The 27,039-nt window shown below is 38.9% G+C and overlaps 3 protein-coding genes across 4 annotated transcripts in view; 2 read left to right on the forward strand and 1 right to left on the reverse strand.

Moving 5' to 3' along the window:
- LOC137296242 (splicing factor 45-like) lies at nucleotides 1–15,929 on the reverse strand. Of its 2 annotated transcripts, none has more exons than XM_067827984.1 (13): nucleotides 15,818–15,929; nucleotides 14,905–14,999; nucleotides 7,654–7,727; nucleotides 6,691–6,780; nucleotides 6,290–6,492; nucleotides 5,704–5,840; nucleotides 5,264–5,326; nucleotides 4,923–4,986; nucleotides 4,132–4,283; nucleotides 3,015–3,082; nucleotides 2,283–2,381; nucleotides 1,869–1,941; nucleotides 1–934 (listed from the first exon to the last, which is right to left on the reverse strand). In XM_067827984.1, the coding sequence occupies exons 2-13, from the start codon at nucleotides 14,966–14,968 to the stop codon at nucleotides 828–830; spliced, it is 1,194 nt and encodes a 397-aa protein (XP_067684085.1). In that variant the 5' UTR covers nucleotides 14,969–14,999; nucleotides 15,818–15,929; the 3' UTR covers nucleotides 1–827. The 2 variants fall into 2 exon arrangements, with proteins under 2 accessions (XP_067684085.1, XP_067684086.1); XM_067827985.1 differs by having other exon boundaries at nucleotides 15,787–15,889.
- Nucleotides 1–27,039, forward strand: part of LOC137296241 (dipeptidyl peptidase 1-like) — a 106,160-nt gene that overhangs the window by 23,892 nt on the left and 55,229 nt on the right. The gene's annotated exons all lie outside the window — the stretch shown is intronic.
- Nucleotides 15,906–27,039, forward strand: part of LOC137296243 (monoacylglycerol lipase ABHD6-like) — a 19,901-nt gene continuing 8,767 nt past the window's right edge. Inside the window, exons 1-3 of the mRNA XM_067827986.1 lie at nucleotides 15,906–15,950; nucleotides 23,160–23,278; nucleotides 25,565–25,724. Of these exons, the coding sequence (XP_067684087.1) occupies nucleotides 23,169–23,278; nucleotides 25,565–25,724 (270 nt within the window). The 5' untranslated portion in view covers nucleotides 15,906–15,950; nucleotides 23,160–23,168. The remainder of the gene's footprint in view (nucleotides 15,951–23,159; nucleotides 23,279–25,564; nucleotides 25,725–27,039) is intronic.

The following is a 27,039-nucleotide window of genomic DNA, read 5'->3' on the forward strand; positions in this document are numbered from 1 at the left end:
TTGTATTTCATGGTTTATTTACACCATACATCAGAAACGTCAATGCCACCATTTTGTAAAGTTACCAGAATTTTTCATATCATGCAATTGTATTAGTTTAATTTTTTCAAATCTTCTAACTTATTAGTAATTTCCATAGTGGTTGTACGTCTGACGTAATACTATTTAAAAAACACCTAAAACCCTTCTTGCCAAAATAATTTTTTATGAAAGTCATAAGGGCAGATGTTTCAAGAAAAGAACAGGTCTGAATTCTGACTCATAAGAATCACATTCACTGCAGGTATTCTGTCAGTTTCTGCCTCTCTATTTAAACAGTGGTTAACAAGTAAACTGGCCGTCCATTGTTTACATTACCATGTCCATCCTCTTGATTCTGATATTTGTGGTTCTGACCATCAAATAGTTCACTGTATTGATCCAACCCTGTGATGTCATACTGTGACATCTTTGAGGATTATTGCTCACACACTAATTTCTGCAGCTGCTGTACAAAAACGGTTTGTTAAAAATATTCAGTTTCATCTTCACAAGATTATTTTCACTGGTTGCCATTGGAGATGATAAACAGTCCATGTTTTTGACACTTGGACCGATGGATGTAGGTCGAACACTGAATGTTTTCCACACTTCATAATGACCCACATCATCAGAAATGTTTTCCATTCCAACATGATTCCTGAAAAATCACATGGCACTCACTAAAGCTGCCTTCAAGTAAAGTAACACAGAGTTGTCCCCCTTGATGTTTTCTTCAGTGCTTGTCATACTCCACACACTGCAGAGTGATTCTGATATTTTTATACAGAGGAACAATTATGTATCCATCAATCTGACGGGTCTGCCAGATCTAACCTCCGAAATTTATCAAGGTTGTAGAAACAAGCTTTAACAATTTTTCCTCCAAAATATCGTCCATTCAAGTCCACTAAAGCTGAAAAGAAAACAAACTTGATTGTACAATAACAAACTTGATTGTATATCATCATAATCATATAGATATATTAAACAAACAAATACAAAAATGTCCAAAACACAATGTCAAGTGTCACTTGACGTTAGTATCTCTTGTGCAACTTTTATTTGATTTGAAGTGCTTTTGGTTTGAATACTGTAAACTTTGTGAGATTAAGATCTATGATATGAAACAATACCATGATAAAATTTTGATTCTATGCACTGTTAAATGCAGAACTGAAATCAAGGGCCCCACCTTAAAAAGCAATCTTAGAGCTGATCATAGCTCTCATTTGTTAAAACTAACTTGCAGCGATCTCAGCACTATGTTCAGTTTGTGGAGTGGGGCGCAGTATAATGAATATCTGACAAATATATTCTCACAAATGAAATGCCAATCTCATAATAGCTATGCAGGCTAATTCAAGGTCAAGAAGAATGGAACCAGTTCTTTGCAACAATAAAGCATGTGTATCTTGTGATGAAAACTTCCAAAGGAATACTGCTTGTTCGCAGTGAATGTTCATAGTGTATCATAATCAGCCTCTCAATCAGGGGATCAGTGTGCACTCATTTCTCATCCTCAGCTTCCTGGGAATTATACATTCTGGTGAGGTCAGCTCACATTACCATCTGTTTCTACTTGGTACCCTTCCACTGCTATGGAACAGAAACATCTTTCAAACAATGTCACATGCCCCTCAGCATCCTCGGGAGTATATAACCCAAGGTGCTTGAAGTTTAAGACATGACAAACTCATCCTGTCTGGTACCCACTTGCTGCAGAATCAGCAGAGGTATATAATAGATAACACATGTTATATGAGCAACAGTGTAGGGGCAGTTTTGATTGGAATTCAATGAGAGTATCCTTAAAATCTGTGCTCATGTGACACTGAACATTGCCTCACCTTTAATTGCAGACTCCATTCTTTCAAACTCCACAAATATCCTCACTGCTTCTTCCTCAACCTGGCCTGGAATCTGCCAAAGACAAACAACTTACTTGAGCAGTGTCAGTATACAACTATATACAACTACATACAACACTGTAACATATTTCTACTTATTCAAAGTCATAGCTACACCAACAGGTTTTTCATCGCCACTGAAAGACTGATATGATAAATGTTATTACAACACATATTTTACTAATCATATCTAAGAAAACCATATCCCTGATGTTATAGCTTTAGTGTGGAAAGTTACATTTGTATTTATTACAAAGAGTAAATGCATTATAAATGAATTTGTGATATCCTTGAACTTGACACATTTGCAGTGAAGGAAGCTAGGTAACTTAAAGATGTGCAACCAAATCTCACCTCAAATATGATACACTTGATAACCTTTCCATATTTGGAACACTCCTCAGCAGTTTCTGGTTCCAGGTCTTCATCCACCTCTCCAGGGCCAACCATGTTCTAATAGAGTAGCACAATATTACACAAAAACAGTGAGGAGATCAAACTGTCACCTTGAACCATATTTTAGTTATTCCTGTGATGCGGTTATAAAGAAGCACCACTCAAGATACCTATAGAAGTGTGGATCATTCACGGGTGGTAATATGTACTTGACAATCCTACGAAGCAGATCCTGGTAGATAAGGGAAAGAAAGAAACAGCTAATTCCAGTGGCATAAACATCCTGTTGACCAATGCCATACAACAATATCATAAAAAATGCCACAAATTATCACAAATCTATTTTCTATATTTGAGGTATAAAGTATCGCCTGAATCATCTTCAGCTACAAGGTGTGGGACCTGTTGCAAAAGGTGATCAAAGATATGCAACAATTATCAATTTTGAATTCTAGGAGTTACAGTCATATCGGTGAAGAACACACTGAGTGATGCCTAGGGCCCTGTTTCACGTAACTTTCTCGTAGCACCCATAGCTTCCATGTTACAGTATTGGAGGTACAATGGCTATGAGAAAATTTACAAGATCTGAGGCTTACGAGAATTGTGTGAAACGGAACCCACAACTGACTTCGTAACAGGCCAAGAGATATGTATAAATATGTGTCTGTACACAATAGCATCACTTACTCTCAGTAAAATGACCTTGGAAGGATTCCGCAGCAGGTTTGTGTTGGAAGGGGACTCTCTTGGCACCTCTATTGCAGATGAAAATACTCATTACATGCAGGCAAAAACACATTTCAGGGTGCCACCAGAGTTGCAGGAGTCACCTCTTTATGTAGCTGTCAAGAAGTTCTTACCAACAAAGAGACCCCTCCTTGAAGTTTTGTAAGTTCCTTTTTTTGATACCAACCAGGGGTAACTGATGTATTCTTGTAAACTTGTACGTTTATCAAACATTTTGGAAAACATTTATCAACTGATTTGCCTGATTTCTCGCTGCTATTTCCCTTACTGTCATAGGTTTAAAGATGTGGTCAACCTTTCTGACCACCTGTCTCAAGTTGGTCTACCTGACTATCCCTCTGTTCTAAAATCCTAATTGGTATCTAATAACCTATAATATTTCTTGGACTAAAGGTCTGGCCATACTGCCAGCACGCTTTTGTATTGGTGTTAAGTAGAATATGGGATATTATATGACAGGTATATTTTCGCCCCTCTGACTGGCCCACTTGGTCACATGACACCTTTGACGCTAAACAATGTCAACCTCACCACGCCGTGAGAGGTTGATATAAAACCTTGACATGTTGCGCTTGGTTGATATAACAATCCAAGCACCGCCACGGGGCTAAAAATAGATTTGGGATGTTCCAGCTGTGAACTCTGCACTGGGTGTGTCACGCTATATAGGGAAGCGACAGGCATTGCTTTGTCCCTGTGACTGTGTTGGTTTAGAATTACGCCCCATCTGTGACACATGAAGAGTTATGACTGTGTCAGAAGAGGAAATAATCATAACTGCTGAGATGTTATTGACTGTTGAAAGATATCTAAACGATTGTTTAATAAACAACAAATTACTGACATCAAATCAGTACGGTTCAGTTCACCTCGGCAAATATCACATGCCCAAGATTGATAAATCATTGAATCAACCTCACTAGAAGTCAATAATTGTATATAATAACAGGAACAATTCTGGGCATAAAAACTACCCATCATTTAAATGTGTTTTGCTCAATGAGGGAAATACAGTAATGGTGTAGTAGCTCTACTGTAACAGGTGTGGTGCACCCACCTTTTGGCAGGTCTTTCTCATGGATGATCTTGCCACCCCTTTTGCTGGTCTTCTCCACAAACAGAGCTGTACTCATACCCTGTTCCTGTTTGCCCAGACCTTGGCCTTCCTTGTAGCCATACTTGGCCATGATTCGAGATGCCACAGACCCTCTGGAACCAAACAGCACATACACAGTCTCAGATGAAACAATACAGACTGTTCATAAATCTCAAATTACTTTAACCATAAAATTCTACACCTGAATCTTGATTCACAGCAATGACTATCTACATTTTAGTTTCCAAAGATGTGAGTGAGTGAGTTTAGTGTAACAGCACACTCAGCAATATTCCAGCTATATGGCGGCAGTCTGTAAATAATCAAGTCTGGACAAGATAATCCTGTGATCAACAGCATAAGCATCTATGCAATTTGGGACATGATGTGTCAACCAAGTCAGCGAATCTGACCACCCAATGCTGTTAGTGGCCTCTTAGGACAAACATGATCACTGAGAACTCATTTCCATCCCAGATCTTCACAGGTCTTTTTAAAGAAGACAGGGTCTGCACAACGTCTGCTGGTCTATACACATGGAATAGTACTCTTCTGGTGCTAATTTGTATCCTTGACCTTCAAACAATCAGGAACAGCATTTATTGAACAAACTGACTGTTGTTTATTGCTGCTTGTAAACCTCAAGTCAGATCACTCTGTTGTCTCGCCAGGTTCTTCTTTTACTGCACGAGTTTTCTTATTTCAGACACTTATGTTAACAAACCAGTAAAACCGGAAATGCCTCTACATACCCAAGTCCCAAGGTGTAACCAGTTGGAGGCGAGTTGGAACGGTTTGGCATCACAGGCTCTGTGGCTGGACAAGAATTTACTCACATTAACAGTGGAAGTCTGAGATATATTTCTGTATACATACATGTACTTCATATACTATCCATTACTGGTGGGTATCATTGAAAAAAATTCAAATACAGACAACAGTATGTAGATCTACGTTATTATTATGTTACAACAGGCGTATCACTAAGCATGTAAATAATCATGTCTGAAAAACTAGTGGTCAATATTATGAGTGACCCATGCTTCAGTTTGACCAAGAGAAACGATTGGCTTGTCATGTCCAACACACTTACCTTCTTTGGGTGGAGCATTGTCCTCAAGCAAAGACATAGGTGGGGCGATGGCAGCACCACTTGCTGGAATACAAAGGAAAGAACATAACTTGTGGTGTTCCTTTTCATGATTACAAACAGAATCAACCAAAATGCATGCTAAAGAAGTGGTATCATTCACCTATGTATGGATGCATAGGTAGGGGTGGGAAGGGTTGTACGTACAGCAGAATGTAGAAAGCCTGTATGTATTGTGTTTGTAAAAAGTGCTGGCAGATGTCCTCTCCAAATTTGATTTCCTTCTTGTTGAAGATTCGTTTAAACTAAAGTCAAAATCTTTGCTAGTTGTGTTATACTTTCAAACTTATAGCAGTATATACAAAGGTGACAACTTCCTCATTTCTGCGTTAAGCACCATTGTGATGTGTTATCCTTAGTGTTATCCTTAGTGTTATCCTTACATCTGGGCTTCTCGTATCCCTCCTCTTCTTCCTCCTGTTCCCTACGACGCTTTGCTCGGTCCATCTCTCCATCATCCTCTCTACCCCTGTCTCGATCTCGTTCTCTTTCTCTCTCGGGTCGACGTCGAGATGAGCGTCTATAAACGATACAACTGAATCTATACGTACACATTCAGGTGATTGGTTGACAGTTGACTTGTGACAAACAGAACTTCCATTTTACAAAAAATTGGGTTGAAAAAATCTGGGTCAGAAATGGAGGACTTGTTCACAGTTGGCAATGACCAAGATATCTGGGCAAACTGAAGCACTGGTCATCAAATGATGGAAAAATTCTGAACATGCACTGAAATGGGCTTCACCCATTGTATCTCTGTGGGGAATTGAACCCGGTCCTTTGTCATTACCAGCAAATGCCCTGATTTAGGCAAAGCTGGATTTATGTACACCTCTTGTGTAGCTGGTTGTTCATGCCATCAATCACTGATTTGCCTGGTGTGGATTTGGTTCCTTACACACCAACAAGATAGTGCTGGAATGTGGCACGCTGCAGCAATAAATACCATGCACTAAATACACAACTCACCCTTCTTCTGCCTCTCTCCTCTTCTCTTCTTCACGTTCCTTCTGTTTGGCTTCTCTCCTCTTCTTCACAATGTCCTCATACTCGTTGGGGCGGAACGGGTCATATTCATCCTGAACTCCAGTAATTGATGGTACTGGGTCAGACGCAATGAACGGGGCAGTGGAACTTACAGGTGGGGTGCTAGGCTGGTCAGCTCTCTCAAGCTACAGATCAGGATAAATTCGAGGTTAGTTTTGACAAAATTATACACATAAATGATACTTATCATTACTCAAACATGGTACTGACATCGCAACATACAAAATAGCCTGTTAGTATAAATGTAAGTTTCTAACAGTGCCAAGGAGAACTGTTTTCATGTTTAAGTTCCAACAAGGATTATTATTTTAACTTCAGAATACCTTTCCTGTCTGAAGATTGAAGTGAAGTTCTGAGGCCTCGTTCCGCTTCAGGTCTATCACAGGAGCTAGTATTGATCCTTGACGAGGACGCTGTAATATAAGCATAATGTACAGCAAACATAATGGTATGCACATGCACTAGTTTACATCTGCTCTCCCTTTCTCAAACCAAATGGGTTTCCTCACTGCCATGCACCCACTGCATCTCATAAACTCTTTCTCTGAGCCGGTCCAACTTATCCCTGCTTGCCAGTAGCTTTCAAATAAATCAGCATGGTGAGGTAGCCTTGTGGTTAAAGAGTTCACTCATCATGTCAAAGACCCAGGTTTGATTCCCCACATGGGTACAATGTATGATGACCATTTCTGGTGTTCTCCACCTTGATATCGATTGAATTTGCAAAAAGCGGCATAAAGCCATACTCACTCATTCATTCAAATAAATCAGGATTGAATCCAAGTAGTTAAAATCATCATTCTCACAATATCAGTAAGAGAATCTGAGAGTCTCCAAAGAAAGGAGAGCGCCAGATCCACGGGGAAGAACTTGGTGCAGGTTTTCAAAGTAGTATGAGCATATTTTACCTACTATTGATAACAAAAGATCTACCTTTGGTGTGGTCAGGTAAGCAAAACTACATTAGCTCGATCTTTGGCATGGTGAGGTAAGCTTAACTATATTAGACCTACCTTTGCCATGGTCAGGTAAGCTTCACTGTATAAGACCCACCTTTGGTGTGGTCAGGTAAGCTTACTGTTAGACCTACCTTTGGTGAGGTCAGGTAAGCTTAACTATATTAGACCTACCTTTGGAGTGGTCAAGTAGGCTTAACTATTAGGCCTACCTTTGGTGTGGTCAGGTAAGCTTAAGTATATTAGACCTACCTTTGGTGTGGTCAGGTAGGCTTAACTATTAGGCCTACCTTTGGTGTGGTCAGGTAAGCTTCACTATATGAGACCTACCTTTGGTGTGGTCAGGTTAGCTTTCTTGGCCTGCAGCTGTGACTGAAGCAGTTTGAACCCTGAGGACCAGCCAGCTGTAAGTACAACACAACAGATCAGGTAAAACTTCAAAACATGAAGTGCCACATAACAATTAGGACTGATTACGTCACAATTTACCAGTCCGAGACGTAACGTGTACGCGAGACGGCCTATCGTCTCTTGTCCGCGAGACGGTGCGCTCCGCGGTACTAACTGAAGCGCTTCCCCCTAATTAATTCAATCACCGTGGAACCACCTCGATTGGGTGCGAACACGATGCAGGGTAATTAAAGCGTCCCGTAAAATCCCCAAGGGTGGTGGGGTACTTGACAGTCGTGAATGAACAGGTTTTTCGATCTCGGATGCCACGCTTTCGTCATTTGCACTGAACAGATTACAACCTGCAGAATACAAGTTGTTTGTCCGACAAAATATTTACAATCATCCTAGGTTGATGCATACTTGGCCTCTGTATTTTCGATTTTTTCGGCACGTGAAAACATCGGGAAAGCAGAATACCACGCCCAAGGTCGGCTGTTTACACATGCCAATTACACAAAAATCAACTCATCGCTCATGAAAAGGTGATTTATTTCATTTGAATGTATTACTGGTGGAAATGTCAACGTATTCATCTTGCAGAAAGTTACAGAATATTTTGAAACTAATACGACCCCTACCGCATCTTGCATGAATCAAAACTTTGCCAATTTCGTCAAGAGTAATCCTGCGAAAACTATTAAATCATTTGCATATTTTTCGGAAGTGACGTACGTCCATTGTGTAACTCCACACAGCACACTGAGAAAAGGGACTCGCGGTGCCAGCCAAAGCTGACATCTCGTACTGATCAAAATTAGTGTTATACTAAAATACCTGCTTCGATATTTCATTACAGCTCATGGTGTTGACATGTGGATATCGTATCTTCCAGAGTACATATCAGTTTATGCCCGCATTAGCCGTGCATGCTGTTTTACAGAACATACAGTCCCTGTAAACGTGCGCGACTGTTTCAGCCAATCAAATGAAGCGTGAACCCCTCGTATGTGAGGTGTTATCCGAACGAAGTGAGCATGCAGTTTCATCGGTATACACACTATTTTGTAAACACATCTGAAAAAATGTTATTGATGTATGAAAATTAGGCTATGATGCATATCTCTCTGAATATCTGCACGGGTATGAATCTGCAATACTTCATTGCCCAGACGATTACAGCAAACAGATTTGTAGTCTTACCAAACCGAACCAAATGCAAACGTTTCTGAACCTCTTGAAAGAGAAATGATGTTTCTTTTAAGACCACCGTAAATAGATGTGCATTGTGTAAAATGACAGAAGTTGGGAAGAAAACAAACTAATTAGATGGTAACTGTTATAAGGTTTCTGGTGAGCCGCTCAAGCGGCTCACTGATCTCGTGTTTGCTTATTGCAAGTTGAGGATGGTGTTCCTCTGTACGGTCCAGCTTGCGAATGATGACTTGTTGATCATGAAAATGCATATAAGTAACTTGAACCTAATTTATGCCTTCGGAAATTGACATGATTTGATAAAGGCATTTAAAAAAAGAAATCACACTTTGTGACATAATTTCGAAATGAAAAAAGTACGAAAATACAAATTTAAATAAGGAAACATAACGCCCCCTGCAGGTTGTAATATCTTTCGCCCCCTCTTTCGATCAAACTCCATATGACCTGGCGGATACATTACGCATTCGGTAAGATCATGTTAAGTCTACAAATCATCATTTTCTGAAGAATTGTGCATCATGTCGGCGATTTGCGTAACATCCCTCATCCTGGAAGACATCATTCCTCCATCCCCTTCAGTGTGCACAGTATATTCAGGTAAGAATGTGTTGTTTCACTTACCCTGTACACATACAGGCAACTTCAATTAGATCGAATACATACGTATTTGCATACATACCCTTTCTACAACAAAACTAACAACACACATTACCAGATCTACTTCAGGTAAAAACTGGGACTTTCTTGTTTACACATATTCTATGTATATGCTTGAAACAGAAAAGGTTTTCGTTCCTGGAAGACAGCATGGCCAGTGGAAGACAACCAGCCCCGTGTATAATCCTGCATGCTGCGTTGGACTGGGAACGGCCAAATGCCCGTTTCCGCCAGGAGTCAGCAGAATGAGGGAACACGCACATTCCTGAGAACATTGCATTATTTGTTATAAAAACGAAAATGTATGAAGCTTTCACTGAATGTTTTAGATGTATCACAGTATGTAGTACAGCTATGGTTATGAAACACAGGTACATATTTCAAATACATCAGTGCGGCGAATTGTGCTTGTCTTGGTTCATCTTTTTGGCCGAATGCAACACAATTAACTTTCATTTGGATTACGCAATTTATTGTATCACACACGTGACACTGGAGTGAAGGCTGGGCCGAACGCGGCCAGGCATAGTTAATGACTGTAGTTGGGTATCACTGCATATACAGGTGGAGACAGGCAACAGGTGTGATGCAGTACAGCACGTTACTTCAGGGTGTGTACATCTAATGAGTTTGCAGACAGTTTACACGGCTATCTGGTGGACACGGGGGGCGATTGTGCAATTTCCTGTTTACGGTGCCTTTGTCGTTCGAGGTATATTTTATGATAGCTTGAAAACACATAATTAAATGCTAATTATATGTATTCCGTTTCCTGTTTGTGTTTGATAATCTGTGAAAGGCCACAGAAATGTTTATTTTGTGGTGACAAATATTCAAGTCGCATGGAGGTGGGCAAAATAGCGTTTTCTTACTTCATTCCGATTGAACTGATCACGTGATAACGATCTCTCACGTGATAATGAGATGACATATTTATGAGGAAGAAAGGAATAAAATTGTTCCAGATGATTACAAACTCAAAATATTGTCCATAGCATTACTGATCGACGACTTATAAACAGATTTTTATTGCTTGATGTTATAATGCTTTTCAAAGTGTTCTGTTTTGGTATGAAGGAGTTATTCTTGTACTGATTATCTTCGAAGAGTACTTGAAAGTGCTGTGCGTCGTTGTCAACACTATCATCGGCTTTCCTATCTTTTACTTTGGTAGATGATTTAAACAGTATTCATAGATAAAAACAATACATTCAAAGCCAACACAGAAATATATATTTTATGTATATGCGTGAAATAGGAAGGGTTTTCCTTCCTGGACGACAGCATGGACAGGGGAAGACAACCAGACCCAGGTACAGTCCAGCATGTTGGTTTGGACAGCCTTTTCAGCCATCATCTGCAGAATGAAGAAATATGTGTGTACCAGGGAGTTTTGCATTATTTGTCATTATTACGTAACCTTTCACTGAATGTTTTATATGTATTTAGTATAACTATGGAAGTAGTTATATATTCTCGGACACAGGTGCATGTTCAAAATTCTTCAGTACGGCGAATTGTATTTGTCCCCTGACAGAATGAAACACAAATAAATTTCACACAGATTATGCAATATCACACACGACACTGTTTTCCAACAATGATTAAGCCGGAATGAAGAGGATGCAGTCAGGCGTAGTTTATGACTGCAGTTGATTAGCCCTGAATATACAGGTAGGAGACTGGATACCCATTTATTGGGTTTGGAGACAGTTGACACGGCTGTCTTGTGGACACTGCCAGCCACTGTGCAGTTTCCTGCTGACGATGCTTTTATCGTCCGTGGTAAACTTAAAAACGCACAATTAAATGCTAACTATTTTGTTTGGTGTTGTTAAGCTGGTAAAAGACAGAATCATGTTTATTCAGTTGTGACAAAAATTCAGTTGATATGTAGGTGAGCAAAATCTGCTCAGGGAAGTGGCATCTTCCGTGTGTAACAGGGATGGCTCGACTGATTTTATTGCTGCAGTTGACTAATAATACAGCTTTGAAACAATGTCAGTCTAAGTAAACTCAGTCTCAATGTTATTCCTTAAACACCACCACTGAGTTTAACAAAACCTAGCAGAAGGTCGCATCAGGCAACCTTTGAGCGACCTATGACCGTCCAATCAATAGCGAGACGGTTATATAGATTTAACCAATCAGACAACGGCTACTACTTAGGGGCACAGATCTCTCCACAAACAACAATCCGCAGAAAATACAGATATTTGACCTGCGATATATACGCTTTGGGGTTTCTGTTTACATGGTGACCATTGGCTAATATTTCTGCAAGATGAGATCCCTTGAATATTGCCAAAACACTGTTTTCGGAGACAGTTAACTCTGTTGTCATGGTTGTAATGTGCGCCGTGTGAATCACCCAGAAGCGATCATACGCTAAATAACATTCGGAATCGTTCGGGTACGAACCTTTTCGAGATAAAAAGTTCAAAAGGTGTGTGCGAATGTCCACTTTCGCGATTTGGAAAGCTGTGTTCTGATTGGTCAGTCCCAAAGGTTACCTGACGCGACCTCCCATAAGGTTTTGTTAGACTCAGTAATGGAGCGTAAGGAAAAGTACTGAGGCTAAGTTTACTTAGACTGGAAACAATATATATGAATACATAAATGTCCGTCTAAATAACTCTTTTTTTTATCACATTCACGTCATCTGTTTAAAAGTGGAGAAATCGCATTTCTATAACATTACGTGTTGATGACAATGACATAAAACTTAAGGAAATGAGTGGTAATTCCTGCATGCAGTGTGTTCAAGAATACATTTTGCTTAAACTATTAAAGATCATGCAGTCCTCCGAAGTTACTTACCACTTGATGCGACTGAACATATTGAGCACCGGGTCTGCTCCCGTGGCAAAAGGCGTCTCTCGTAGTCGTAACGATCTTGTGGGTAAGGTTTGAGTGTCTGACGAGCAGTGGGAGGAAAGTAGATGTGTTTCATCGCGATTGTACACCTATGTGCATTCGTGTACACGAACAAGTACTTATACGAGGTAAATCTGCATGGAACAAGCTTTCAGAAAATATAAAGATCATGTTTGTGTGAAATGTGCACATAGGTGAAAATTGCCGTCAAAAACTGACTACTTTTGTTCGTGCTTCTGGGAAGCGTCTCTGGTACGCGTAACGAAATTGTGAGGACGCTGTGTGTGTCTGTGACGAGCGGTGGGTGGAAAGTAGATGTGTTTCATCGCGATTGTACACCTATGTGCATTCGTGTACACGAACAAGTACTTATACGAGGTGCCGTCAAAAACTGACTACTTTTGTTCGTGCTTCTGGGTAGCGTCTCTCGTACGCGTAACGAAATTGTGAGGCCGTTTGTGTGTCTGTGACGAGCGGTGGGTGGAAAGTAGATGTGTTTCAACGCGATGCCACACCTATGTGCGTTCGTGTACTTGAACAAGTACTTGTATGGTGTAAATCTGCATTGAATATGCTTTCAGAACATGTTAAGTTAATGTTTCTATGAAACTGGCACATATGTGAAAATCGTCGTCAAAACCGACTACTTTTGCCTCTCGAACGTCTGTTGATGTTGTGAGGGCGGTGTGTGTGTCTGTGGCCAGTAGCAGGAAAGTAGATGTGTTTCATCGCGATTGTACACCTATGTGCATTCGTGTACACGAACAAGTACTTATACGAGGTAAATCTGCATGGAACAAGCTTTCAGAAAATATAAAGATCATGTTTGTGTGAAATGTGCACATAGGTGAAAATTGCCGTCAAAAACCGACTACTTTTGTTCGTGCTTCTGGGTAGCGTCTCTCGTACGCGTAACGAAATTGTGAGGCCGTTTGTGTGTCTGTGACGAGCGGTGGGTGGAAAGTAGATGTGTTTCATCGCGATTGTACACCTATGTGCATTCGTGTACACGAACAAGTACTTATACGAGGTAAATCTGCGTGGAATAAGCTTTCAGAAAATATAAAGATCATGTTTGTGTGAAATGTGCACATAGGTGAAAATTGCCGTAAAAAACTGACTACTTTTGTTCGTGCTTCTGGGCAGCGTCTCTCGTACGCGTAACGAAATTGTGAGGACGCTGTGTGTCTGTGACGAGCGGTGGGTGGAAAGTAGATGTGTTTCATCGCGATTGTACACCTATGTGCATTCGTGTACACGAACAAGTACTTATACGAGGTAAATCTGCATGGAACAAGCTTTCAGAAAATATAAAGATCATGTTTGTGTGAAATGTGCACATAGGTGAAAATTGCCGTCAAAAACTGACTACTTTTGTTCGTGCTTCTGGGAAGCGTCTCTGGTACGCGTAACGAAATTGTGAGGACGCTGTGTGTGTCTGTGACGAGCGGTGGGAGGAAGGTTGGTTTGTTTCAACACGATTGTACACCTATGTGCGTTAATGTACACGAACACGTACATGTACGAGGTAAATCTGCGTTGAATAAGCTTTCAGAAAATATCGCAAGAAATATCGCCATGTACATTACGCACGCTTTACACAGTCTCAGACTCACGACGGATGTTTTGACTGGGCAATTTAGTCAGGCATCAGTTACCTCCCATTAATGACACGCGAGACGATTCGCGCGGTTTCGAAGAAAGTAAACATGTTTCAACACAATAACAAACAGGTGTGCGTTGGTGTGCATCGAAAGCTGCATATATATTATGAATCTACGATAAATGAGCTTTCAGAAAATACTAAATGTAAGTTTCTGAAAATTATGCACATAGGTGAAATTCGCAGTTGAATATCGCCAATTTTTGCTCAAATTTTGCACATTTTTGTCACTTTTTGACAATTTAATTTCCTCTTTTTATGTTTTCATTCACGTCATCCAATAACTTGACCATCTGTCAATGACTGTAGCAAATTTTGTTTAATTATTTTCACAAATAACAATTTTAGACATGTTTTTGTGTGACATGCAGAATTTCTCTCTCTGTGATCAGGGAGTCACGCGTATGAGTGACCCCCTCTCAGGTAGTCACTTGTACGCGTAACGGGAGACCGTCTCGCGTACACGTTACGTCCTCTACTGTTTACAGTCTGAATCTCAATTACGTATAGTATTTGAAATTATCAGTTTGGCTGATTAGATGTGAGGCCTCCAATACCAGTTGGGTCATTTGCTACAAACAAGAAACAATAGACACTGGTCTATAAACAGCAGGAATGCAAAAATCAATAAATCCAAAATATCCACAACAGCTTCCTGTCTCATTCTGTCATGTTTCATGTTTGTAATTCAAAGGGACTGCTAGTGGTATAAGGAAGGGGATGTCACCATGGTCACAGTGTTCCTGGACCAGGTTGAGTTCCTAAAGATAACTTACAGTCCACATTGTTGCTGATTCCACCCTCAGTGTTATCAAGGTCCAAGCCATCATAGAGCGACATTATAACCGAAAAGTAATCCTGTACCTAATGCCTGAAACAAGGAAAATGATAACTTAGTGCTGGATACATTCAAAGCAAGGATAGAAATGCAATTTTCAATGTGTGCCATAAGGTATATCCCACAAGATAGATAATTTTGGGGAGCTTTTGTGAAAATGAGTGTGTCAATTTCAGTATTTACTGTAACTGTGTCATATCTGAAGACATACAAATCTAGCACTATTCGATCACTGCATACGTTTGAGAGTGCGAGAAATATTAGTCAAAAAGCATGTGAGCATGCATGATTACTAATACAAACAAATATTACAATGGGCACACATGCATTATACCTGCCTGTCATATTAAGTAGGTCACTGATGTTTCCTATATCAAAAGTATAAGTACTTGCTGATTTTCCTACCAACAACCCACCCCACACCCATACTTAGAACTATTAAGGCATCCCAAGAAACTTCCTACTGTTATCGGGTACATTGCATTCTTACCCATGGGATGTATGCTTTGATTTTACTTCCAAAATTCAGTGACCTGATATCACGATGATGGTCAGGCCGGATGCGGGATGTGTGCAATCCAATTTGTCACAAAAACACGGTGATACATAGATGTCATTGTTCAACATTTTCAAGACTTTCCATTTTTAGAGAGCAAGTACTCGACGAGTAACAAAACGTAAATGTGTCTACTTAATGGTCGAAATTAGGACAATCTCAAGGAGATGAAAAGTTAATGGTGTTTCGAGAAAGCAAATTCTATTTGTCGACTTATTTACCTTCCAAATACTACTATACATGTAGAAATGACTAAATACTGACGAAAGGATAAGAATTTTAGCCCACACCCTACCTTTTTCACAAATTTGAGCGAGCAAACATTACTCGCATAAGTAACCGGAAGTCAATAATGTTGACGCGCAACGTTGGTTTTGAACACTTCCGGTTTAAGTCACTGGTCGAGTACAAAATTCAACAGCATAAGCGTAAGTGTGAAGATGTTTATTTTCTTTTTATTTTCTTATTGTGTGATGCAATTTTTAGGTGGGTGTGTTATATCAAAAGGAGTTGCCATTTTGATGAATGGCAACGGAAAAACAAATTATACATGTCAAGGCAATGTGATCGAGTTTCTGTCGGCTTGTCATTTGATAATTCGCGAAATTCCCGAATATTCTGGTACTGACATCAATTTCGAGGGCAACATTCATAATTGGCAATAGCAAGATGAAACTTAGATGAAAATGTACACCTAATTAAATTGCGTATAAATGGCTATCTGCAAAGGATCCTGATCTACACCCAGCAAAATTGAATAGGCTTTAGTTTAGATAAAAAATAATTACCTTTTAGAAAGTATTATTACGTTTAGCCAAGGGATTGGCTATTGCACATGCACAGAACGAGGTGTTGGTGACTAAGTAAATGAACAGTAATTACTATTTAAGCGCCTATTATGATCCTTCTGAATTGTGGATGATTAAATTAACTCATTAGCCTAAACTTCAAACTGTTTGATCACTCGTGAAGTGCTAGATGAAATCAGAATATTGGGTCCTGTAAAGGGCGATATTCCCAAAAGGATCACATTCTCTCTAAGGTTTGTCTCAAAGTATTCTTCTTGCATCACAAGGAAAATCAAACTGCCACATTCCTAGAATTTTGAAAGAGAATGAGATTGCATATGCTTGGGGGATAGGTCAAAATAGCGAAACGAAAACATGGCCACACTGACCCTCATCAGAATGGCCACTCCAAAAAGTCAAAATGGTCATAGGAAAAGTCAAAGTGACCATACATTATTATTTTAATCATATTATTGTGTATTGTTCTTGAACATCTTGGAAAAAGTCATCAGTTTGACTGAGATGAATGGAACAAAGCCTCATCAGACCAGTGTTTGCCAGTCTACAGATGACAACAGCTCCTGCCTGTATACAGAGATGCCAAACATTCTGATTTTGGAGGAGTTATTCCGATTTTCAAACACAAAATCTACTCTCTGATTTGTCTGTTAAAAACTCTGATTTTTAGAAAATACAAATATGTTTAGAAATTTAGAATGTTTGAAAGAATTTTGGTATGTAGCAGTTTGAAAATGTTCAGTGAGTTAAGTATTTTCTGGTTAAATATGCCCAGAAATTGGGAAATTTCCAGCATACTAAATCCATTTTTGTAGGGGAGGACCCCCTGAGATACCCACCATCAAAAGGGTCCCAATCCCCCTCTCACCCGCCCTCAATTTGCACCTTCAGGGCTTGAGAATTGCTTTGGGCAAGGCATGACTCCGCTTTCATTTGATTCAGGGTTGGCATCTCTGTGTAATATCTGATTGAAGCTCTTTTCATTCAAGCATTATTTTTTTCATTTGCCTTTTTGTGAATGAGAAGATATGCCCAAATACATTATGCATCATGGTAATCATGGTAACAGACTATCAGTCAGTGCTGTCAACATTTGTCCACATACCTGACTGATGACAACTTTTACTTTCATGGATAAGTCCTCCTTTCATTGTGTATGTGCCCCTCTATCCTCCTCTAACCTGCATGCCTAAGTAAGTACATGCCCCACGTTAGAGGAGATGCTTTGTAACTACTCCTTCAAGTTTTTGTTTTCACAGTTTGTTCCTGAAGTGCCGACTGTTGTGGTTAAGAATTTGCCATGACAAGAGGTTTGTGAGTCCTGTTTGAACCAGCCAAAAAAGAACACAGACGTGTCTAAAATAATTGCAATAATATGGAACAAACAATTAGCTAGGCTACAATGAATAACAGTACAGACCTCCAGCAGAATATTATGTATTTGCAAATCTAAAATATTGGGTCACAAATCTAAGATATTAACAAAATGCCTGAAACTGTTAGTTTGTGTTACAAGTCTAGATAGTATGAAAAAGTTGTAGTTATGTTACTTATGAAAACATATCACAAATCTTAATACCACGACAGACAAAGATACTTACATTACAGTACTCATTCTCAGTAAATGTAGCTCCAGTGTTATTCGTTACACTCCTACATTGGGTCTAACAAAACCTAGTAGGAGGTTACATCGGTAACCTTTGAGATTGACCATTCAGAGCACAGCTTACCAAACTGCGAAAGCATACATTTGCACATACCTTTTGAACTCTTACCCAGCAAAGTTTTGTACCTGAATGATTCTGAATGCTATTTTCGCTGTGATCCTTCTGGGTGATGCACATGGAGCACACCACAAGAGTGAATAAACAATTGCTGAAAATAGCGTTTTTGGTAATATTCATGGATGTCAGCTTGCGGAAATATTGGCTAATGGTAACCATGTCAACAGAAACCAAAAAGTGTTTATACTAGGGGTCAAATATCAGTTTTATATGCAGATTTTCATTTGTTGAGAGATCATTGCCTGTGGCTGGTTTGTTTTGTAACTCCCACCAAACCCTAATCACAAGCTGTTGATTTGTTAAATCCATTTAGCCATCTCACATTTTATTGGACAGTCACAGAGGTTACATGACGCAACCTCCTACTAGGTTTTGTTAGACCCAGTGTAGGAGTGTAACAAATAACACTGGGGCTAAGTTTTCTTTGACTGTACTCATTCTGTCTTAACAATATTTCATCTTTGTTCATTGAAGAGAAGATACACCCTTTTAATAATGTTCTTGAGCTTGTTGTAGCACAGGTCACAAACAACACTTCATTTCTGGGAAAGTATCCAGGTATGCACAGTGAAAACACAATAGTAAAGACAGGAACCAGTCTTGGCAATTTGTCATCAGTCAGTGCCCCTTTTATTTACATTATGAAACTTATATGTAATGGCCATGAAATTTCCATGTCCCATGCTGGGATTGTTGGGGAAGTTGAATGTTTTGTCCACCATTACCAATGAAGTAACCCAGTCAGACAACTGTCAAGGTAGAGTCATGTTGTGTGATATGATGCCTGGTACAAATATATGGCACAGCTGGTAACAGACATGATTTAAAGAATAACCTACTAATTAGATACCAACTAAGGTATTGTTGATGACAGTTGTGGTACAACGTGATCAACTTGACAATACACCACATTCATGGAGGCCCCCATTCATTTACTACCTATTATTCTATTATTCAAACCAGGTTATGCACTCATGTGTGCTTTTTCAGAAAATAATAGAATTATCCAAATTATTTTTTTTATTAGCTTTACATGTCCTTGGAGCACTATGCACAAAAGATATGTCAAGTATTAATAATATAGTACTGTGTTCTCCATATTCAAAACGTTCTCATTATTGATGAATTGCCATCTCAATATTGGGTAAGCGTAAAGAGTCCATAGTCCAAACAGATATTGAACTGGCATACTTCAGTGGTTGGTTGGTGCTGACAAAGTAGTGCTTCTCTTGTTCAAGGTGGCATCCAAGATCTGGACGGAAGGGTTCTCCCCGACAAATCTAGTACAGGTGATTCCAGAGTGTTTGTTTTGTTTTTTTTTCGGCAGGATGTGTTATTAAACCACTGCTGCATGCCAGCTGTCCAAATGTTTGGGGCAGTGGGTTAGGATTGTGGTCAAAGTGTTGGCTTGTCACACCTAGGGCATGGGGTTGATTTCCCTCATGTACAGTGTGTAAAGCCCATTTCTTGTGTAACCCACAGTAATATTGCTGGACTATTGTTAAAGCGGTGTAAAACCCAAATCACTCTCTCCAAATGGTTCAGTGCTCTGTTACTAAGATTTTCATTCAATAAGTTAGTTCACCTTATTGTCACAGATTTTGATAAAGCAGTCCAAATTCATATGATAGTGAATGCTCATTACTCTTTAGTTGAGTTCACTCACCTAATACTGTGTACGCTGTTGTCATGACAATATGTTTGTATGTATACTGGTAGTGGAGTGATTATTTGAAATAAGCGATGGTTGGTGATGGCACTTTACTAAACGACCAAGTAGATGATCATTTTTTCTCATAATCAAACACAAAACAATTTTGGAAAACTTGTTTGCATTAACAATATTTTTCGCAAGGCTGGTTTTGTCTGCCATTAAATTTTCATTTCATCGGTACTACAAACTTGTTCTCAGTCATGATTGAATTTATTTTAAAGGCTCCAGGAAATTGATGTTATTAACAAACTAGTCATCCTTTAAGATACAAATTTTTCAAAGGCATTTTGTGGGATTTGTTAAAAAAAGAAAAAACTACATAGTTTTCATTTACTTTTTGTGCATGAAGATATTATTTCATTCTTTGAGTGAGTGAGTGACTTCAGTGTTACACCGGTTTTGGCAATGTTCCAGCAATATCACGATGGAGGACACCAGAAATGGGCTTCACATGTAGTACCCAGGTGGGGAATCAAACCCAGGTCTTCAATGTGACGGGCAAACGCTTTAACCACTAGGCTACCCCACTGCCCCATGCTTTGAAGTTCACACAGATTCCTGTACTTGGTAGGTTAAGAGAGCGGTCATGTGGTCTAAATTTCAAGGTTTATTTCTCATGAACCCTTCAAATCGTTCATCCGTTTGTAAACATTGTTCATATGTGTGTGAACCTTTCTGGTTTCAAGGAACCCCAATGAGCTTGTCGCAAGTAGAGATGCCAATTTTGCAGCCAACCCTGTTTCAAGTCACCCCAATTTTGGCAATGTCACTTCTTCACTTCCAAATGGATTTCCAATGTGCCGGACATTGTTAATTTTCACAAGAATTTAATCTTTAGCAGTTTGTGGGTTTATCTGGCGGTTTCAACCCATGGTCTGTTTTGACAGTTCCTCAATCAATTTCACAGTAAATGATCACAAGTAAATGGAATACAATGAAATCTGCTTCGTATTTGCGATGCCACACAACTTCGAAGTCAGCCATTGCATTATTATGCTGTCAAACGAATCTGTCATAGTGTAAAGGTACAACATTTTGTTGAAATGATATTGTTCTTGTATTAATATTTGTTTCTGTTTGATAATCTTATTTATGTTATACTTAATAAGGCAATTTCAAATCTAATGACAAATTTGTTATTATATTTTAAGGAATACTTTAAGAATTATAGGGTGAGGTTGGGGATACATGTGTAAAAAATTGCCAAGTATAGAAACATTGCTGCACTATAGTCTTGAGCAGAATTTTACATTCACTGTAAACAATGTAGAAGTTGGTAAAATATGTATGTGTAAAATTCAAAGCATGAAATTATGAGAAATGAATCTCAGTTTCTGTGCTTGCTCTGAAAAATGAACAATGTCAAAGTGTTGTTCAAACTGCTGTGAGCAAACAACTTTACCTTCAGTTCTTAACTAACCAATTCCCAGCACAAATATACACTTTCGCTAATCCCCATCAACATGGCAGCAGTGATGATAAAGCCATTCACTTTACACAAGTTGCTCACAGTTGAATCATGGGCGTCAGTGGCAATGTGGATAGTTCTATGGATATGCTTCTTCCTACAAAAATTGCTCGTGTAATAATGGTGTTAACTTCTGCCCTGAAACATTGCATATATTGTAATAAAGAATATGTATATCTATAAAACTATCAACGTTATTCCAGACATTTACCTAATCGTTCAATCAATTGCTCCGCAGTTGCCGGTGACATGCATGTTGTTTTGTCTTAAGTCTAATGACAAGGGAATTTTAACAACATGCATGCAGGGATTTAAATAGCATTTAATTTGTGTGCCATGGCATTGTAGGGATTGAAAGATGAAATCTTTTCATCGTCCAGTTGGCACAACTAAATGTATAAAAATGACATGCACCATGATTCATTTAAAGGAAAATGCTATAAATTTGACCATCTGAAATTATTTAAATTTGCACCACAGCAAACTGTTTATCAGTGGCACTCTCAATATAACAGCTTCACATAAGTTTGAAGCTCATCACAGGAAGTCCTTTGTTTGGATGATAGCGTACTTTGTTGATTAGTATTGAGCCTTAGAACAGTCTTCACACCAGTGTTTAGGAAATACATCTCTCAAGTTTACAAGTTTACTCGATGTTTACTGATTTATTTAACAATAACTTGAATGACATAATTGTTGTGATTTTTGAAGTTTAATTTAACTCAAACAAGTATGGGCACGTCTTCGCAAAGCCAAACCTAAATTATCTCTCAGGTGCCCTATGGCAACCTTTGAAAACATTGCCTCTCTATGCCTGGCGTGTGTTCAACTTCAAGATTGATTTGTATGCCTATATTTCCACCTTGAAATTATTAACTCCTTGTCACTGATGTATAACCACCTTAAACAGGCTTGTAACCCACAGAGTTTATTGCTGAAATGGTGCATCCTTGTCTTTGTATAGGTATGTTTTCATGCTGCAATTATTAACTCGCTGTTGCTGATTTATAACTAGCGTGAACATACGTGTAATGTACAGAGTCTGTTGCTGGTGTGGTGTACTCCCTGACTTTGTATACCTATTTTTTCACACTTTGAAATTAGTAGCTCTTTGTTGCTGTTATGTGACCAGTTCAAACATGTTTGTAAACCATGAAGTCTGTAGTACAAGTGATGGCTTTGCACACCTAGGTCTCACCTAATTATTAACTCTTCATTGCTGATGTATAACCAGCTTGAACAGGCCTGTAACCCTTGGAGTTCATTGCTGGACATGTGCACCCCCTCCCTCTGTGTACCTACAGTTCCATACTTTCAAAATTTGTAACCCTCTTGCCAATGTGTCACCAGTATGATGTATACCTATATGAAATGAATAAAAAAGATTTAAAAAAAAAACAAAAATAAGAAAGAAAATCAGGATTGATTTCATGGAGACCAGGAGTGCAATAAAGTTTTTTAAAAATTTTTTACTTTAAGAAATTAACTTGTCTTCACAAATGTTTGTCTGATAATGATGTCTTGACTGATTTTTGTGATATAATCATGATGTTGGTGAAGAATAAATCAACATGGTACTGGACTGTTATGTTTAGTGGAAATCCAAGTTTGTAGTTTGAAAACACAAGCAGAAATTCTTTGATAGGCCATGGACAAGTAGTTACCATTATCTGATTGACTGAAATGAAAACCGACTTGTCCCGGGCTTCAGGTGATGGGATTGTTGAACACCTGTAGAGACTTGGGTTAGATAGGAGAAATACTGATATGGAGAGTTATTATTCTTTCATGGTGAAAACGACCTGACGGTTGGATCAGATTTACATGTTACCATGGATATATCCACTTACACATTTGTGTTCCAGGTGACAGCAATGGCATGGGAGATGTTGATGTATCCGTTGACGGCTACAGTGGCGGTGGTGTCGGGGTTAGTGGTCCTCTACTTCACCAGTCCTGCCCTGCTCATCCAGACCGCTATGAAGTAAGCAGTGACAGAAATTTTAGTTGAATACAGTGCGCGAAATACTAACTGGCTATTACGGCTTAGTAACTGTGATTGAATGAGTTGGGTTTTGCACTGCTTTTAGCAATAATCCAGCAATATCACTGTGGGGACACCAGAAATGGGCTTAACACATTGTACTTATGTGGGGTAGCAAACCCAGGGTATTCGGCATGTCCAGCGAATGTGTTAATTGCTGGGGTTCCTCACTTCCACATTGTAGCTGTGGTAGATGGGACAAAGCGTTTCATATAAATCTTACTCAAAAGGAATTAAAGAACAACTCAGGTCTGTAGTGACATGTCATTTAATTGTAGTAAAATGAAAACATTGGTTGTTCTTTCGTTAGAGTCAGTACAGTCAAACCTTGCTTGTGTGCACTCATGGACAGTGAGATATTGTCTGTATAAATTAATTTCCGAATTCAAAGATGTGTTTGTGTATTCTGACTGGTCAAAACTAGATCATATCCCTTCAGTGTGTTATTAAATGGCATCCAACAAATTTTGTTGATATACATGTGAAAAATGAGATAAAACTGAGCTGGATTTAATGGAAATGACAATCAGTTGCATATTTTTTCTCCAAACATACCAGTGATTCTGTTGCAAAAAACAATAATATTAATAATATAACACAATGGAGTTTAACACAAAGGCCAAAATAAATTGTATCTGAAACATTATTATTCCAATATTATGTTATTGTAGTTGTAATATTTGCTCTTTCTATATATCTATGTATCTGTACATCTCTCAATATTAAAACTAACTATAGCCACACTGGTACAAGTTGTTGTTAATGCTAGATAGCACAACTTGATCAGCCATCATTGATGTCTCTCTTGGACCTGCAGTTTGTAACACACAAGGATTATGTTGAAATATGATTGCCATGCTTCATCAGAATTTAGATATGATTTTATTGAGTCAAAGTATGTCATTTATTATCAGTCATTAACAAATATTCATATCAAGGCGTTATAGAGGTGGTGTGCTTGTGGTTGGTTTAAATAATGCTGATTGTTCTATCATTCATGATTTCGACTATATAATGTAAAGATGAGTATTGAATGAAATTTGGAATAAAATTGATAAAATGAATTGCATGCGATGAACATTTATTCATGACAAGTATGACATGAGTAGATTAATACAAGTCAGGCTGTTTCATATAAATATTAATATTAATATTCTTTTAAGTGGAGATAAGTGGGGTTTCATTGTAAGTATACATGGGGATCTAAGGTCCTTGACTTTTTTTCCAGGTCACAAGGGTACTTAATGTTTTTTCCTTGTAAGCAATGTATCTCAGGAACTGTTCTCTAGACTTTCTTCATATGCAACACATAGCTTTATCTAGGGAAGGCACAGGGCTGAGTCAATTTTGGTGACCTTCACACAAGTTTCAAGGTCGTAGTGATACATTGAAGATGTCAGCAAGGTAACCTGCATGTTAAGCTATCTGAAGAAACGTTCGCTGGGTTATCGTTGTATTTAACACCAAGCTTTATCTAGGGAAGGTGCAGGGCCCAGTCAGTTTTGGTGACCTTGTCATAATTTTCAAAGTCACTGTGACACTGAAGATTTCAGCATGTTAATCTGAATTGTCAGCGCGATATCTCAAGATCAGTTCTGGATTTACTTCGTAGACTTTCCAGACTTCCTTTGAATGGTTTTCAATAAGCAATTTCTTTATTACTAATTTGACATATTTCATTCACTATGACTTTCATGAAAAGGTCAATTAAAATATTTGTGTGTTTGAACAGCTACAGTGCAAGATAACGAGAAAGGTGGACTGGTTATGTTTTTGTTGACATTTAATTTCTTCATCTTAAACTTTCATTACTTTTTAGGTTTGATTTGATAATTTGTGGTGAAGGATTATGTTATTGTAGGGACAATGCTTTTGTAAATTTTATTCAACCAAACAAAAACTGTCAAAGAATGGAAAAAAGCATAATCTATATCCATGTATGATACTGAACAAGGCTAAATGTAGATACCCAAATTAGTTTCATGGAAAAAAATCTGAATGATACACAAAATATGCATCTTAATACCGACAGTGTAGTTTGAAGGATAGGGCAGTTGTGTTTTTTGTTGTGGCATTACATGTAAACAGCTAGAAATTCTGGGAAAAAAAAGATAAAAAGCCAGCCAAGGGAGGTAATAAAATTATGCCTTAGATGCATCCAAGGTATAGTGTAGGTTTATCGGAACATATACCCTGGAGATAACAAGGGTGTTATCTGTGTTCCAGGTATTACATCTTCACAAGTGGCATGCAGGTGAAGTTTGTTGGTGATGAAAGCTTCATGTTCAGTTACGGGGAGCGAGGCACCAGGAGGAAGGACAAGACATCTATTCTGCTCATTCATGGATTCACTGCCTCCAAAGACCAGTGGCTTGCCATGTTTAAGGTACAGGCACATGAGCTCAGGCCATGAAGTGGTGAGGGGAAATAGGATGTTTTGTCCTGCCTAAGAATATTTTGCTCATATGATGATGTGCATATGTGTATGTTTGTATGACTGCTTGTACTAGGCCAGACTTGTGCTGGTTTTATAGTGCTAGCTCACTGACATAACATGCCACAATTAGGCATACAGACCCCACTCGGACAAATTACACTGACTCCAAGCTGTCCAGTTCTTAATTTACCATTATACCAAGTGCCAGGCAGGGAACAATAAATATCATAGATCATTTGGTACTTCGCGGTTGGATATTGAACTGACAAACTTCTGCTTGCTGGGCAGATGCTCTGATCACTACACTACGGAGCTGATGTGTAGACATTGAATTATGGCATGGACAGACAGCCATCTCTCTCCTGTTTTCTCTATTTTGTCAGGGCGGTGGGGTAGCTTTGTCATGAAAGCGCCTCCTTGTCATGCTGAACAGCTGGGTTCGATTCCTCACATCGCTACTTTGTGTGAAGCCCATTTCTGGTGATATTGCTGGAATATTGCTAGAAGCGGCATAGAACCTCACTCACTCACTCACTCACTCACTCACTCACTCACTCACTCACTCACTGCAGATGCTGTTCGGAGCTTGTCAGTATCAACTCACAAAGGTCTGATGAAGCACAGATGGCACATGATGCTTGTCTCAAATCTTCCATTCATTCTGATTATGATCCCCAGCATTTATGTCAGTGTCAATAGTTCATTTTACTATTTCCCCTAAAATATGTTGAAAGATTTCAAGGATCAGTTTACTCATTTATCCATGGGTGTCCAGTGTTTTGTTTTTTTCAGTCAGGCAAGCAAATTTGTATATCATGCTCTATCGATGTCCACTTGACTTTCCAATGTTAATTATGTTGCTTAGGCCAGACCAATTTTATTTCTGGCCTGATTTAAAAATCAGCTCGAATATCAGCGAGTATAGTTGAAAAATGATCAGGGCAAGTGAATTTTAATGTGCAACTGTACTGGAGTACACTAGCAATTTTATAGTTATTTCTGCGCCTGATTTCCCTAATTGTCTTTCATGATGGAAAACTGGGAAGTCCAGATTGTTTTTCTGACAGTGTTAAGTTTGATTGGTGTTCAAGCTGTGCGTCCATGCTTGCCATAAAAAGGCAACGATGCTGTCATGCAGATCGATGCTCATGTTGTTGGTCACTGGATTGTCTGGTCCAGACTCGATTATATACAGACCGCCGCGATATAGCTGAAAAATTGCTGAGTGCAGCGTAAAACTAAACTCACTCACTCACTCACTCAC

The sequence above is a fragment of the Haliotis asinina genome, chromosome 9 (assembly GCF_037392515.1).
Source record: "Haliotis asinina isolate JCU_RB_2024 chromosome 9, JCU_Hal_asi_v2, whole genome shotgun sequence".
Classification (NCBI taxonomy): domain Eukaryota; kingdom Metazoa; phylum Mollusca; class Gastropoda; order Lepetellida; family Haliotidae; genus Haliotis; species Haliotis asinina.

Excerpts from the sequence above, each read along its gene's own strand:
- LOC137296242 (XM_067827984.1), bottom strand. The coding sequence starts at position 14,968 with ATGTCGCTCTATGATGGCTTGGACCTTGATAACACTGAGGGTGGAATC. Across the intron at positions 6,493-6,690 it reads TCAATCTTCAGACAGGAAAG|CTTGAGAGAGCTGACCAGCC; the intron begins GTATTCTGAAGT and ends CCTGATCTGTAG. Across the intron at positions 4,284-4,922 it reads GGTTACACCTTGGGACTTGG|AGGGTCTGTGGCATCTCGAA; the intron begins GTATGTAGAGGC and ends GTTTGGTTCCAG.